The sequence below is a fragment of the Gamsiella multidivaricata genome (assembly GCF_025024155.1).
Source record: "Gamsiella multidivaricata strain RSA 2152 chromosome Unknown BC939scaffold_81, whole genome shotgun sequence".
In the NCBI taxonomy this organism is placed as follows: domain Eukaryota; kingdom Fungi; phylum Mortierellomycota; class Mortierellomycetes; order Mortierellales; family Mortierellaceae; genus Gamsiella; species Gamsiella multidivaricata.
Window position 1 is genome coordinate 126,370 of NW_026251789.1, and position 15,859 is coordinate 142,228.

At 48.8% G+C, this 15,859-nt stretch overlaps 3 protein-coding genes across 3 annotated transcripts; all 3 read right to left on the reverse strand.

Moving 5' to 3' along the window:
• Positions 1-3,927: 3,927 nt before the first annotated feature.
• BC939DRAFT_401977 (uroporphyrinogen decarboxylase) lies at positions 3,928-5,427 on the reverse strand (the record flags this gene model as incomplete). The annotated part of the gene is made up of 4 exons (XM_051552644.1): positions 3,928-4,407; positions 4,519-4,668; positions 4,780-5,138; positions 5,313-5,427. The coding sequence occupies 4 exons, from the start codon at positions 5,425-5,427 to the stop codon at positions 3,928-3,930; spliced, it is 1,104 nt and encodes a 367-aa protein (XP_051408084.1).
• A 312-nt stretch (positions 5,428-5,739) lies between these two features.
• On the reverse strand, positions 5,740-8,902 carry BC939DRAFT_464180 (uncharacterized protein). Its single transcript, XM_051557344.1, has 8 exons — positions 8,340-8,902; positions 8,191-8,244; positions 7,994-8,011; positions 7,741-7,873; positions 7,542-7,638; positions 7,296-7,459; positions 6,966-7,142; positions 5,740-6,875 (listed from the first exon to the last, which is right to left on the reverse strand). Exons 1-8 carry the CDS (start codon positions 8,885-8,887, stop codon positions 5,931-5,933), a joined length of 2,136 nt encoding a protein of 711 aa, XP_051408085.1. The 5' UTR covers positions 8,888-8,902; the 3' UTR covers positions 5,740-5,930.
• An 855-nt stretch (positions 8,903-9,757) lies between these two features.
• On the reverse strand, positions 9,758-15,634 carry BC939DRAFT_464200 (CRM1 C terminal-domain-containing protein). The gene is made up of 18 exons (XM_051557345.1): positions 15,373-15,634; positions 15,101-15,184; positions 14,546-14,647; positions 14,371-14,443; positions 14,167-14,273; positions 13,918-14,033; positions 13,578-13,812; positions 13,337-13,487; positions 13,141-13,238; positions 12,751-13,053; positions 12,427-12,664; positions 11,974-12,335; positions 11,777-11,881; positions 11,224-11,667; positions 10,925-11,072; positions 10,596-10,826; positions 10,320-10,494; positions 9,758-10,201 (listed from the first exon to the last, which is right to left on the reverse strand). The coding sequence occupies exons 1-18, from the start codon at positions 15,376-15,378 to the stop codon at positions 9,949-9,951; spliced, it is 3,231 nt and encodes a 1,076-aa protein (XP_051408086.1). The 5' UTR covers positions 15,379-15,634; the 3' UTR covers positions 9,758-9,948.
• Between the last annotated feature and the right edge of the window lie 225 nt (positions 15,635-15,859).

Genomic DNA, 15,859 nt, shown 5'->3' on the forward strand with positions numbered 1-15,859 from the left:
AGGGATCGTGCTGCCGGCGCCGCGGAGGGCCAGCAGGACCCTGGTCTTGGCGACGATCCCGTGGGCCTTGTTGATGCTCTTCCAGACGCGTTGCTGTTGAACGGTATTTCGTTTACGATCCAGCAGCATCTTGCGTCTCGCTCCAAAGGGCGCACAGTTCAAGGACTGAGCTGCAACGGTCCAGTGCTTGAAGACTTGGACCTTGATCACATCCAGGACCACGCATGATGCGAACGAGATCGCGAACACGGCCAGGGCCTGGCCTGCGGGGATGGCGGGCGTGAGCCATCCAAAAATGACCATGAAGAGTGCAATCACCTGAGTGCCGATAATGACGACGATGAAGGTCAAGGAGGGAATACTTTGCCAAAAGTAGCCCGTCAGACGCGTTGAGAAGATCAGGAAATGGGGTGCTGAGGAAATATGGAGATACATGACGGACTCGAGTCGTCGGTCGACGTTGTTGCCATCAGCCTCTGGATGAGGCTCGTAGTCGTGGATTTTCCAAAAGTAGTAGAAGTGTCCGAACGAAAGTGCTGTTAAGAGGGTTCCTAAGAAGCAAGAGAGGAAGATGAGCTGGCCAACGCGCCATTTGTCCGGCTGGGAAGAGACCTGGGCATTGTCGACGGCGATAACCAAGGTGGCAGCATCATTCAGGATACAGATCAGGATCAAGAGTCGAGCGGGCAGGGTCCAGTCGTACATGAGGACGACCACAAAGAAGAAGATCAAAAAGTGCACCGTTGACGTGATTCGATATAAGGCATAGGAGCGCATGCGTTGGAAGATGGCTCTCGATGCCAATATGCCCTCGATGATCGTCGACAAGCCCGGCGCCAGCAACACAATGTCTGCAGCAGAACGCGCTGCATCCGTGCACCCATGGACCGCAATACCAACGTTGGCCTTCTTCAGCGCCGGCGCATCATTCACGCCATCGCCCGTCATCCCCACAAGAAGTCCACGCTTCTGCAGCGCATCCACGATCCTGAATTTGTGCTCCGGCGTCACCTCTGCAAATCCGTCTGCGCGATAAAACCGCTCTGAGGCTACCTCCTCAGACACCGTTGGATCCGACAATACAGATGCATCTAGGATCACGCGCTCCATACCCAGGCGCCTAGCAACCTCCTTGGCAATCACCTGCTGGTCACCCGTCACCATCTTGACCGTGATACCCATCCTGTGGCAGCGCTCAATAGTCTCCGCAGAGTCCGGTCTTGGTGGATCCAGCATCGCAGCGAGTCCAACTAGCGTCCACTGATCGTCAGTTCCAGCGACCGTCCTGGCAACGCCCAGCGCACGAAGCCCACGCTGCGCCATCGCGATGTATGCCTTCACGGCCGCATCATGCGTTCCGACCAACTTGATGATGACCTGTGGTGCACCCTTCGCCACTTTGAACGTCGTATTGTTTTTCAGATCCCTGACCGTCGCCTGGGTATACTTGACGCTCGGGTTGAATGGCACAAAGTGGGTAATCTCGTATCCAGGAACCTTGTTCTCCTCAGGTCTGTTCCTCAGCACAGGCACCTGCAGCTCTGCAGCCTGTCGCACTGCCATCTCAATTGGATCATTGGCCCCAAACTCTGACGCCAGGTACGAATATAATAGCAAGTCGTTGGAGGAATAGCCCTCGCAAAGGTAGGGTTCATCAAATGTGAGTTCGTTGAGGGTCAAAGTACCGGTCTTGTCGGAGCAGAGGACGGAGAGGGAAGACATTTCCTCAACAGCGGCCAAACGCTTGACAATGACCTGCTTCTTAGCCAGACCACGAGCTCCAACAGCCATGGTGACCGCCATGACGGTGGGCAGTCCGACAGGGATGGCAGCGACGGCGAGGATGAGGACGGGTCCGAGGATCTTGAGGACCTGGCCGCGGATGGGGTCGTTGCGGAAGGAGATAAACTGAAAGATAATGATGAAGACCACGAGGATAAGGGTGAAGAAGATTAGGAAGTTGCCGATCCTGTTGATAATCTTTTGGAAATGACCCTCGTCCTACAGTTTCAGAAGCAGGAAGTGTTAATAAAGCCAAAATGGTTAAAAGTTCCTGCTGAATGTCGAATGCATAAAATTTTTACCTGCGTGGTGGCAATCAAATGAGCGGCCATGCCGATATACGTCTTGATGCCGGTTTTTGTTACAATCGCCCTCTGCTGTCCTTGCTTGACAACCGTGGATGAATAGACCTCATCACCCTTCCTCTTCCTCACCGCCAAGGACTCTCCTGTCAGTGCCGACTGGTCCACTAAGAGGTCTCCGTCCGTGTCTGCGCCTGAGGCATCTATTCCCAAGAGTCGTGCGTCCGCGGGGACGATATCTCCGAGTCGCAGCACAATAACGTCACCGGGGACTAGGCCCGAGGTATCGATCTCCTGCAGATGTCCCTCACGCCAGCAACGTGTCTTGAGAGCCAGGGTTTGACGAAGGGCCTCGACGGCTGATTCTGCGCGGGCCTCTTCGACATAGCCGATGATGGCATTTAAGAACAAGAGTCCGAGGATGATGGCAAAGTTGAACCAGTCCTATGTTGAGCAAAGAGTCGTTGGTTTTCCGGATGGTTAGACGGGATTGTTTGATAGCATTCTCGATAGTCCTGTCCAGTTTATGGCAAGTTGGGTTCGAGCGATCGCTTGCGACCAGTTTTTCTTTGATTGCTCTCGTTGCTGAGGGTATATAAGAAGGAGATGGACTGGTCTCTAGTTGGGCGTTCAACGTTGATGTCCAATCAATCACAAAGAAAGTAATAAACACAAACAATTTCCACCTGCTCCCCCCCCCCCACTCGTATTGCATTTTGTTATTTGTTATTTTGCTGGCACGTATGCGCACTGCCCAGGAATAATAATAGTAGCAGTAGTAGTAGTAGTAGTAGTAGCAGTAATCGTTCAAGGCATAATATATTCTTCATCCTCCATCCTTCGTACCTGAACAATGGCCGAGATGATGCAAGCGAGTTGGATCAAGAACGCAATAGGTCCGATGAAATATCCCAGGAACTTTAGGAATTGGTTTCTCTTGACCTCGACCAGTTCATTACGTCCAAACGTTTGGAGTCGTTCTGCGACTTGTTCGTGAGAGAGGCCTGTCTGTGGGTTGGTCAAGAAGAGATCATCGAGCTCCACATCGCCTTCGTGGCTGTGGTCGCGCTTGTTGCTGTGCCTTGGTTGTGGGTGCTTTTGTTCGTCATTGGGGTCGTCGTGCAACTCAAAGTATCCACGCGCCATTTTGGTCCAGATGTTGCGGGCGGAGTATTATATCGTGGTGCAGGGTCCTTTTTAGTCTGCAGAAGTTCGGAGCTCAGAGGACTGCGGCGGCGGTTGTTCAGCTGAAGAGGAGGCAGAGAGGGAATCGGGAGGGACGGAGGAGTAGTGCGGAGGTGAAGTGAGGAACGGGCAGTGAAGACGAGGTAGGGGGGTACGCCCAGCGATGAGTGTTGGATGCGCGTTTCGTTTGGAGCTAGGCTGGGGCGCTCTTGGAAGACGAAGTGCGGGTGGAGTGGAGGGGAGGAAGAAGAGGGAGAGGTGAGTGCATCGGGGCGGCTCCCAGACCACCATCATCTCCAGCCCATCCTCATCTTTGTCGTCTTTGTCGTCTTCGTGTGCCTCGGTGGTATTTTTATCTCCAGACACATGTCTAATTCTGTGGGCGCAGGACAGCCAACCAGCCCAGAGTGCCTGGCCCACATGGTGCACGTAGTCCATGGCCTACAGCCCATGCGTAGACTATCTAAGCACCGCCCTCCTCCTCCCTTTCTTTGGTCCGCAATAACACTTCCTACGTACACGACGCATTTGCAAAACGCGTCCTTCGTCTTTGTCTCTTTATTTTTTGTAGTTCGCACGATGCACTATTGTGGCTATATACAGACAGACGCCGCTGCTTTGTCTTCACACATACGCACTCACTCTCTCTCGCTCACATCTATGCCTCCTCCTCTTTGGCCGCGATCTCACGTCCAACACGATGAACCGTCTTCAAGAACACCTCCATGGCCTCAACTGGAACCTGCTGCATAATCCCATGCCCCAAATTCGCAATATACCTTCTTGAACTTCCAAACTCCCTCACCATCCTCTCGGTCTCCCTCTCAATTGCCTCCTCGCCACCCAACAACACGCCCGGATCCAAATTGCCCTGCAACGTCACTCGTCCCTTTGTCACAGTCCTTGCATAGCTGGGACTCACAGTCCAGTCCAAGGAGATGGTGTCGTATCCAATGTCGGAGAGCGACTCGATGGCGTACCAGGCGCCCTTCGCAAAGACTGTCATGGGCACGGCGGCATCGTTGATGTCGAGTTCGGATTTGACGCGCTGGGCGATTTGTTTGAGATATGGAAGGGAAAACTGTTCAAAGTCCTGGGGGCTTAACTCTCCAGCCCACGATTCGAACACTTGCAGCATCTGTAATGACCCATAGTATGGAAAAGCAAGTGTTAATGAGTAAAGTGAAGGCATATTTTCTGTAATATATGAAGCAGATTGTAGTTTTTTTTTTTTTTTTTTTTTTTTTACCTGAGCACCGGCGTGGACCTGGCCAACAAGGAAATCAACACAAACATCTGTGATTCTCTGCAACAAAACGTGGCTCTCCTCCGGGTACTGGAAGATCCAAGACTTGACCCTCGCCCACTGCTTACTGCTACCGCCCTCCACCATATATGACTAAACAGCATGTTATACCCAGAATGCCATCGCATTAGTACAACATCTAGCCGAATGCATTTGTGCGACTTCGCGCCAAATAAATAAGACCAACAAAGATCTCTCTCTTACCATCAAAGTCCAAGGTCCGCCAACAAATCCAATGAGAGGCACCCGTCCCTCCAACCTATGTCTCGTCAGCGTAATCGCATCAAACGCATACCCAAGTTCCTGGTGCACATCCACCTTCTTTCTCAACCGTCTCATATCCTCGGGCGTCACTAACGGGTTCGGCACCTGGGGACCCTTGCCAGGCACCATGTCGACCTGCAGACCCATCGCTTGAGGGATTACCAGGATATCCGAAAAGATGATGGCTGCATCAAGGAGACCTTCGTAACGTTCGATGGGTTGGAGGGTCACTTTGGCGGCCAGTTCGGGGGTCCTGCAGATCTCGAAAAAGTCGTGGTGTTCGCGGACCTTGCGGAACTCTATTGGCCAATAAGAACAAGACAGTTTGAGTGAAAATCTTTCTTGCTCTTCGTGGAAAGCTGACTGGGGCGCGCCCAAAGAGATCCGCCACAAAGTTGATCCCCATGGCTTTCATTCACCCATTCGTAAATTTGAATCTCGAGGCGCTCATTCAAGTAGACACAAGTGCTCACCAGGAAGATAGCGGCCGGCCTGACGCATGACCCAGACGGGTACTCGCTCAGTCTTTTCACCACGAGCAGCTCTTAGGAGGAGGTCGTTCTTCAAAGGAGGAAAGTCCCGTGCCATGGTGATCCTGCTGTTGGGGTGTGCGCAGCCATGGGAGTGCAAGTCAGATTGCTTGAACCACGGGTACTGCTTGGGAAGGACGAAGGCGGCGGTTTGTCCAGGAGAGCTGAGAATCAAGACCAGCGATACAAGGACAATGGTTGCGAGCCATTGAGGTGTGTAGGCCATGTTGTATGAAGAATAAAAAGTAAGGAGAGTGAAGTATGTTGTTGAAGAAGGAAGCACTGAGGCCTTCCTTTTATACGGCGAGAGGTTCTGTAGTCAGAAAGGAAGCATTATACGAAGAAGACGCGAAGTACAAAAAAGCGCGATTCAGTCCTATCGCTCAATCAAAGTTTTTTCTTTTCTTTCTAGCGACACTCACACACCAGGGGAAAAATAGACGTGGAAGTAACAATTACGTGAAAGAAGAGTACGAGACACAAACAAAAATAATAGGAAAAACTAGACGAAGAACCGAAGAACACAGGGAAGCAGGGAGGGGATAAAGAGCTTGAAAAGTGTCACTTCCTGAGGACAGTACAGACCAGGGCAAGACACATGCCTAGGCCAACACCAATGCCTCCTGCCAACACAACCCGGTCCAGACCTGACACCAGAGGAATCGATCCTCCAATGCCTCCTAGACCTGTACTATTCCTACTGCCGTTGATGATGCTGCCGTTGCTGCTGCCGTTCTCTGAAGGAGAAACCATGACAGACAAGCGAATCAGTAGCCATCGGTTGCGGAAGGCCATCCGTACTGCATCCACCACGTCTGAGTCTTGCAGAAGCAACACCTGATCATTCTCCTCGTCGCAATAGCTCAGGGTCACTCCTCTGCCCTTGGCCTGTCCTCCCGACTCCATCTTGTCCGCAACCTTCTCGTACAACTCCTTGTACGAGCGGCTGCTCGACATAAACCGGTGCATTTGTCCCGTCTGGCTCTTGAACTTGAACACGAACTCCGGATCAATGTCAACCGGACTTGTAGATATTGGCGACATTGGCGACGATAATCCCTTGCCTGGCTCTCCTGCTCGACTGCTCAGCGCAGATCCGACCTTGATCCCTGATCCTATCATACCGACTGTTCCATAGTGCAGCTCAGAGGCCGGGACCATCACTGATCGACCGTCCGACGCGGAGATATCTGATCCAGTGTCCTCTCTATTAAAACTCGATTCCCAAAAGTTATTCCATACAGGTCCCTCAGACGAGCAGTCGCTTTGGATCGTGTTCATTTGACGCAGCATTGCGAGCGAGACTTGGAGTACATCGACCAAACCAGCCATATGGCCTAACTCATCCACGACTGGCAGGTGTAAATAGTGGTTGTCGTGCATCTTTTTTAGCGCGCCTAGGATAGTCATGCTAGGCTTGACTGTATCAGGATGATGTGTCATCACCCGAATAATTGAAGTCCTGTCTGGCTCCAATCCTGCAGCCAGTACTCTAACCACAATATCCTTTGGAATAATATGAACAATGAGGTCCATTAATTAGCGAATGAACAAAGACCGCATACTCAAAACAGTGGTATGAATATGAAGATGTACTTTGGTGGTGAAGATGCCTGCAATGCGGCCGTCTTCCACGATTAGACTGGCAGTAGCATGGACTTGCTTCATTATCCTGGATGCTTCCCGAACTGTCGTCCTAGCTCGGATCTCGGCCACTCCGTGGTTTTCATCCAGAATGACATTCAGACCTGGAGATGCCATTCTGTCTCTCATCTATAGACGTAGTTAAAGAAAAAAAAAAAAAAAAAAAAAAAGCATGTAGATGCGAATTAGCAAAATGCACAAGCTCCGAATGATATGTAACTCCAGTATCCCAAGCCAACAGTGGGCATGCATCTATTGAAGGCGAACGAGGGAGATGCTTACAATGTCAACGTAGCTACGTAGTTCTGGATTGGCAGTCTGCGCCCATTTTTCTTGCATACCTTCAAGGGCTTCGACCAGCTGCCTCGACGATCTGTGGGCCTTCTCCAGCTTCTCCAATGCCTCGTAAAGACATCTGGTGATATCCAGCAGCCCAACGATATCACCTTTACACAAAAATCAAAGTCGTTAATACCTCTGGCTGTACATTATATTAATCTTTCTATTGCTTTAGACCAGTTTCCTTACCTTCAGCGTTCAAGCATGGCAGATGGCGAAAGCCTCCACTGGTCATCTTATTTAATGCCTCTGTGGCATTTGTATCTGTGGTGACGCAGAATGGGTTCTGCACACCAGAAAGATATACAAAATCACTGTCAGCATCATGTTCATGTCAACGCATTTAGCCTATACACATATGCGAGAAAGACAGTAATATAATAGATACCCTGGTCATGACTTGCGAAATCAATGTGATGTGGATGTTTAACCCCTCTGCGACCACCCGGAAAGCCAGGTCCTTATCAGTTATGATTCCAACAAGTGTAGAGTCGTGGTCAATCACCAACACCGCGTCCGCCCTGCAATGTAAAATTAAGTTATTAATGTTATTAGTCTAATAAACAACTTTTGATAGAGGGGATCGTAAACAAACACGGCACATGCACATAGCACATGTATTCGTGTACTCTGCACTCTACCTTTTTGCCGCCATAATTCTAAAAAATGAGGATGTCAAGAAAATAAACAACAGCGTGTTAACATTGTCGCGCGTGTCTAGGTCAGGGAGTATGAACACAAGGACAAGACAATATTACGCATTCCCTCCTTTCGGTCTTCGCTTCGTCGTAAAGCCACCGTATCCTTCATCCTTGCTTATGCAGCGTCTCATTTTTACCTTGCAGCATCCACTACCATCGCTGAATCGAGAAGAGTCAGTGCTTGAGACGGTCTACGAGAATGAAAAAGCATAAAAAGATCGACCATTACTATAATGACTATATATCAATGTCATGAGTTGATCTAATTCCTGCTTGACATGCTTACCGGAGTGACCCCACAGTGCCTTGGACAGGCTTTGTGGACCTATGTGCCCGTGTCGAGGGTTTCTTGCGTCCAAGTTCTTGGTTCAGTTTCTTACGTATGACATTGTCCTTCCTGACCTGTCTCCTCCTGGCCATTTCTGAGGACGATGTGGTTTCTCTCTTGTTGTCGCTGTTGTTGTTGTTAAGCGAAATCTGCTTCAGGCCGTAGGTGCTCCCGGCAGTTGAACCGGGATTAGGTGTTCTCTGATATCCTGCGTTCCTGAGCATAAGAATGTTGCGCGCCTTGAAATAATTCTTAGTTGCTGAACGAACGAATGATTGGATGAGTAAGGAATGAGTGAAGAAGCCCAACAGAAAGAAAGGAGGGAAAGAGAGAAGGGGAGGACAAGGCAGCCCTCCTTGTTTATGTCCCCCTTGCACTGCTGCTGTTGCTCTTGTTGATATGCAATCTAGGATCACATGACACTCAGTCGCGCATTTTGCGCGCAATGTTCTAAGTCTTGGACGCACCTTGGCGGATAAGGCGAGGAAAAAGTGGTTGCGCGACATGGAGGAGGCAATCAAGGATGGTCGACAATTCACACACATCGAACTGAGTTTTACCCCGTGCGAGCTAGACACCCTTTGGTGGAGTCTGCGTGAGATCCGGGAAGTGGAGATGATGGTGGATACGCGGGGTGATGACTGGATAAGGCTGTTGGAGGAGTGGCGAGACAGGGACAGTGGTGACGAGGACAGAGGGAGTGTCCACGAGGAGGAGGAAGAAGGAGTGGGCAGTCAAGAAAACGTACAGCAAGCAGCACCGCCCACCAGACTCTGGACAGCGACGAAGATATATCACGGACTCGTACCAAAGCCCCTGACAACGGATTGGGCACTGCTCTTGAAGACGTCGAAGAGTATCGTGGCTTACCCGGTTGGACGCTTTGTAGAACGAGTCGAGGCTTTCTGCCGAGAGGAGCTATGAAAAGAGCGATGTAGTGCCATAGTGGCATGGGAAAAATCCAAGGGCATATGCGCGAGGATGAAGAAAGCCGGGGTCCAGGTAGGAGGTGAGGCCCAGGGCTTTGTGAGACAACAGTCCCAAAGGAAGTTACGACGGCGGCGAGAAGAAGAGCAGACAGCCGCCTAGTGGACCATCTCCAGGGAAAGGTGGTGTTGAACGAGGTGGAGAGAGGAAGGAGGATAAAACTCATATTGGCTGGTGATCTTGACTAGAAGAGGACCCATCGGACCCGACAGGTTGCGTAGCGGTTATGGGCCCCGGCTCAAGTATTAGGAACCATGCGACTCAGAATGTGCATCATGGGTATTTGATTCCTCATTTTACATAGTTTAGTAGAGGCCTTCTGTTAGCTATCTTTAGGTAACTATCGGCCGACTGACAAAGCCGAGGCTTGGACAATGCAGCTTGGCGTCAATAAAGAAAAAAAAAAAAAAGAAAACTTGCGTGCAATGGTTGTATGTTTGAAGAAAAAGAATAGGTACAGTTGTTTTTATATTTTTGTAACATTCGCCAATATAAACCTCCATAAGGGTTTGATAGTCCCTCTACACCCTGCGCGCATGGATGCTGCCATCGTTTACTGTAAAGATTGGCAGTTTGTTGATTAATCATCCTCGTCCATTGTAGGCAACTCCGAAGGCTTGACCAAACCTGGGATCCTAAGCGCCGCTTCCCTCTCCATCTTGCGCTTCGTCTCCTGTTCTGCCTCACGTTCGTCCAAAAACAACTCGTTTCGCTCGTTCTCCGATGCCCCAAATTCTGTCAGCTGGATCAAGAAGTCGCGCAAATGGAGCTTGAACCTGTTCGCATCCCGGTTCGTCTCAAACAATGCTAATGTAAATGTCCGGATTTGAGATCTATCGAAACGAACAAAGAAACCAAACGACGAAAAGATGAATACCATGAAATACAAACACATCGGAGACAGAGCAACAACCTATTTATCAAAGAAGCAAAGGGGCACTCAACACTTACGGCTGCAGGTGAGGGAAGGCGTTTTGAAGCAAGTTCATCATGTATTCCCGTAAGAATTGGCCGTTCGTCATGTTAGGATCAGTCACTTGAGCAGGAGTAAACAACGGTGCCTGAACAGCCCCCGACTCAACCAAGAAGAACATGCGCGCTAAAAGTTGGCTTTGGAACTTGAAGCCTATCAACGCAGAACGCAAGATATCGCATACAAATCAGTATCTCATACACAGTATCATTTCGTCGAGATCCTTGCTTCATAATAGGGGTTCATAGTCATACCACTCTTATGGTTGTTGTCTGTCAGGACAAAGAAAATGTCGTTGAGGAGGTTCAAGAAGTAGGCTTGGTAAAACTGGTTGGCAATAACTGGGTCGCTGGCTGTGAAGTTGTTGATGATATCCAGGCAAATCGACAATCCCATATCGGCAATATCACGCATCGTGTGCTTGAAAGCCCAAACCACACTATCCATGATCAAACGAAGCTGCGCAGGAGGGAGTTTCATAAGAGCTATTCGTTTCAAGTAGACACGTAGATAGTGTCAGCAATCGAAGTGGATATAAAAAAGTACAGGCAATACAGAATGGAGACGGTATTGATTGCGTTACCTGGGAAACAGCTTTGGCTGATCGCACGCACCAGCTTGAAGAATCCAACACGGTGATCTGGGTATTCGGCAAAGTCCTTGTTGATCATGTTCAGAGTCACATCAAACACTGACTCCAGGATTAATGGAATCTTGTCGTTCAACAGAGACTACCATATTAGACAACACCAGACGAACTATGGTTAGTAAATGTGCATAGCTCTTTCGCGTTGTGCCATATCTCTAGGTAGGCGAGATATATCGTCCAAATATACTGGAAAACAAATGTACATAGTGGCGAAGAAATGGGGTCATGCTTACTCCAAGCTTAGTGACAATCGTGCTCATCACGCTGAGAACCTCAGCATCGCGTGCGGGTTCGACATTACGCTGGTAGTCTCCCAACACGGCTTCGAGGACTCCGGGGATGATCTTCTGAGTCACTTCGGTTAGGTCATCAGCCTTGTTGACATAGGTCTCGATGAGACGAAGGATCTCCTTCTTCACTGTGCGCATCTGACGGACACGAGGGGTACGGAGCGCAACAGGCCCCTGCTTGACCACGCTTTCAGAGATCAATTGGCTCACTGCCTTATACACACCCAACAAATCCAGGTAAATGCGTCCGAGCTGTGAAAAGTATCCTGCTCCGATAGAACCGCACGCAGCAACGTTCGTCTTCAAAACGCTGGCTAGAACCTTCAAGTTCTCGGTGTTGTCGAGGTTTTGCAGACTCTGGTTCGCTTGCTGCATGATGTTGTCCCACTATTCCACATGAAAGAGGAAAGGCCATAAGAAGAATCAGCATCAATGTTTAACGCTAACTCTGGTAGACAAGTAGTTCTTGGCAAAAGAGGAAAAGCAAAGAGCGTACATATTGGTTAGGGGATTGCATCGCCTTGGCAATCAAGCGTTCCTGTGCTGCACGGTTGGGTTGTGCTGAGATCATGTATCCGATGGCCTCGTAGAATGTGTGAATCTACATTTTTCAATCAACCACAGCATTGAGTGAGTGTCTTGACTTCGTTACTTCTCAACTTTAAGCCTTGCGATTCTTAATTAGAGACTTACCTGAGCTGGAGAGAGGTCGCTTGTAATCTTGTCCAGAGTGTTGAGGATCTCGTCAATGAAGGGCATGACCTCTTGAGATTGTTGCAGGACAAAGTGGCGCCTGCACTTTTGTGAGATCTTGATAAATGTGTCGCAGGCCATGTCCTGAACACCATCGTGGGTCTCGTGCATAAACTCGAACAGCTTATTTACCACCGTCTTTAAGAACTTCCAGTGCGCTTTCAAGAAGCGTGGATATTGCCCAACAATGTACATGATATTTGAAGCAACGACTGCCTTGTTATCCTTGCCACGCTTCATTTCGCACAGTCCCAAGAGCTCCTTGATGACGGTAACCAAGAACCGCTTCTCAGCATCCTCATCTAATAAAGTGCAAAAGAGAGTATTGTGATTAGCATTGGGGCCCTGGAGACAAGAGCTAAATGAGTGACCAGCGCAGTCAATTTCACTTACTCATGGCACCCGAGATAGAACCAATGGCCCAGCACAGCTTGTTAAGGTTAGCCCAGGACCATTCGGAACCATCGACCTGCTTTGTCAACTTGTCGGACATGATCTGCTCCGTGTTTACGCAGTCCAAATGCGTCAGATACACAAGAACCTCGCGCATGCTCTTGTACAACGTGATTGTGTCACTCTCCTTCATCACCTCGCGAACAATCTCTCCTTCGTCGTTCTCCACAATTAATACCTATAGTAATTAGACAAGTGATTCAGTCAAAGAAAACAAAAAGTATAAAAGAAGGTTGCATCGTATTTGGCGACCATGACCCATACCTCCTCAGGCTTGACCATTCTCTCAATCATAACGACGCGAAGGCGAGCGAGGATTTCGGTGTAAAAGTTCTTGCGAAGAGCAACATTTCCTGCGGCCGATTGCATCATGCCGCCGGCGCCGAGGTTCAACAATGGAAGCTCCATGACAGGCAGCTGCTGAATCTCTTCGTAGAGCTCTGCCACCAGCTTGGTCCAGTATTCCAAGCAAATTTTGAAAATCTCGCGCTCATCCACCTGTGAAATCTTAAGCAGGTACTGATGGGCAACGAGGAGCACTTCCCTGTTCTGGGAATTCTCGACAAGCTATATGCATAGCATGGAAAAAGTAGGCGTCAGTGCGCTTTCAGGTTATGCTGCGGCGTAGAGAATCGGTCGTGAACGGATTCTCACCTTGAGATGTACTCCAAGAAATCCGGTAAGGAACAGTGCCAAGTTCTGGATGTATTGCTGATCATCATCTCCTGCATCCTCGTACATCTGTGCGATATCTACAATAACAGCAACAATTACATTTAAATACATTTAATGATCACATTATCCTTATAACGGGTTAGATAACATATATGAATGAATCACAAGAACATACCTCCGTCAATTGGAACGGTCTTAGCGACTGAAGTCATCACCATATTGAAGAGAACAACAAACTTGTCGTTGTAGTCAGCGGCAACCGATAGCGATCCAATCTCCGTAAGGCATTTCAGAGTAACATTTCGGAACACTGGAACGTCCAGAAACTAAGAATGATTGGAATAAAGCAGTCAGCAAACATCTTAATGGCGCGACAAAAGTCAATAAGATTGAATGCTTCTATCCCTGATGCTTACTCTCGAGCGGAGGTTTGCCACGATGTTTGTCTCGAAAATGTATCCAAGTGGGATCCAGTTGAGGAAGCGAAGGAGTGTGTTCAATGTCGCCTTGATCAAGCTGGGCTTGTTGGCCTTCTCCAAGACTTCACTGCAAAGCTGGAAGATTTCAGAGAATTCTCCACACATCGAGTTCTTCAGGTTTTTCGTTTTGACCTGGGTCATTTGCTCTGCAGAATAATCGAAAATCTCCTCGCTAGGGATGGTCAATGATAAAAACATAAGGATATCAGTAACTGTTGCACTGGACATCACCAGAGTATGCGATCAGGTCTGGGGGCATAGACTTGTTCATACATACCTCAGCAGCTTAAGAATCACCATGTTGTTTTCACACAAAGACAGGTTGGATTTACTGGACACAACGATCTCAGGAATGAAGCCAGGCCAGGCATGAGGCCATTCCTGCTTCAAGATCTACAAGGACACAGACATAGGATGGCGTTAAAGATAAGTATTGCTGTGTGAAAGACCAATTGGAAAATTGAACTAGGATCCCAAAGACGGTTATATCAATCATGCCATCAATCCAGAGTCGAAAAAGACGTACCTGGACAAGAACCATGTTCAGTTTGTTGATTAGCGTCCTCTCACGAATAAGCGTTGCCTCATCTGAGGATAACTTGACGATCAGTCCCACAGTGTAGTTACGAATGCCTATATGTCATAGCAAAAATAGCGATCGATAAATTTGTAAGAACAGGGCTGAAATGACGCTTATCATTAAGACAAAACAACTTTGCGATGAAAATACCTTGGCATTGTTCTGGTGGTAACAGCTTCCACCGCGTCTGAACCAATTTTTCCAAGATTGCCAGAGCCAAGAACTATTTAGCGAGGGCAATGCAGTGTGAGTGGTCTGAGAGCTCCTTTTGTTTATCGAACATGTCGCATTGTCCTGACAGCTGGCAGTGGTGGCGTATGTATACCTTGGTCTGGGAAACCTTTGAGTTGTCCAGAATCGCATCGACTCTCCTCCAAGCATCGGGATGTTCCTGGAACTGAGTCAAGACCTGCTGCGCGAGTTTGTGCTATAGATGAACCGACCAAGGAAGCGAGATTAGTAAAACGAGGGGAGGGCAAAAGGCAATGGGGAAAGATATGCAATCTGCAACCCTCCACATCCGCGGCTCTGGGCGAAGGGGGCTGGTCGATCTTGAACATCCACAGCTAGTATGCTTTGACGCCAATGTTGGTTTTGTTGTTTTGGTTGTTGTTGTTGCCGCTGTTGCGACCCTTGCTGCTGCCGGCTGTTATTATTAAATTGTATCCAGACAGACGTTTTCCTGAGACTCATGCCCCATGAAATGGACCCACTAGTTGCCGGAAGATATCAGAGGCAAGCCAAAAACAAGGTGTAGAGAGAGCCTTCCGAGATGTCGAGTTCTTAGCTGAAGTTGAGTGTGACTTCACAGGGCAGCATGACTGATCAAGCACCAAACGAATGTCCTGCCGAAATAATGGAAGAACAGAAAGGGACTTACGTCTGGTCCAGTGCCAGAGAAGAATGTCTGGACAACGCGATCAAGCAAGTCAATGTCCAGATCGCGGTTGAAGTCGAGAATGGCCTATGAATATGAATAAACAGAGTCCAAGAAGGTGATCCAACGAAACGGTGGTTAATCCATTGTCTTAAGAACTTTTTCAGCCTGGCCAGCGACATGGTCAGGGTCCAGAGCATAGCATGGAGTGCAGCCCTGGACAAGGGCGCCTGGCCGTTATTGTTGAAGGAGCACTGTTGGGTGTTGTTCAATACCTCCATGGTGTCGAAAGAGATGGGATCCCGAAAGTGTTTTGATGTTTTTATTTTTCGCCAAGTGGAGGAGTAAGCGAAAAAAAAAAAAGGAAAAAAGAAAGGAAATGAAAACGAAGAATCGGATGAGGTATTTGGGAGGATGGAGAGCGAAGGGAAGGGGGAGAGAAAAGAAAAGAAAGAAGAGTGGGGAGTGAGGGACGAGGGAAAGACGCTTCTTTTGTAGAAACCACGAGAAAAAAAGGGAAAGGAGCGCAGGGGAACTTTTTTTTGGCCGGGGATCTGCCTGTCACCCAGTCTTTTGTTGATATTTTCATGCAAAGCGTTTAGTACGTTTTAACCCTTGTTCCTTCGTGCCTCAGCACCACCATGAGGCGGCAAACTTGGGAACAAACACCATTTCTGGACACTACTCGCCCATTCTTATGGTTATGGTCAGGTTGCCATGGTGCGATGGACGATCAGGCTACGATTTGTTGCTCCGGGAAAA

Excerpts from the sequence above, each read along its gene's own strand:
- BC939DRAFT_464180 (XM_051557344.1), bottom strand. The coding sequence starts at position 8,887 with ATGTCGCGCAACCACTTTTTCCTCGCCTTATCCGCCAAGGTGCGTCCA. Across the intron at positions 8,245-8,339 it reads GGCACTGTGGGGTCACTCCG|ACCGTCTCAAGCACTGACTC; the intron begins GTAAGCATGTCA and ends TCATTCTCGTAG. Across the intron at positions 7,143-7,295 it reads TACGTAGCTACGTTGACATT|ATGAGAGACAGAATGGCATC; the intron begins GTAAGCATCTCC and ends CTACGTCTATAG.
- BC939DRAFT_464200 (XM_051557345.1), bottom strand. Across the intron at positions 14,648-15,100 it reads TCTCTGGCACTGGACCAGAC|CACAAACTCGCGCAGCAGGT; the intron begins GTAAGTCCCTTT and ends GTTCATCTATAG. Across the intron at positions 13,488-13,577 it reads TGGCAAACCTCCGCTCGAGA|TTTCTGGACGTTCCAGTGTT; the intron begins GTAAGCATCAGG and ends AATCATTCTTAG.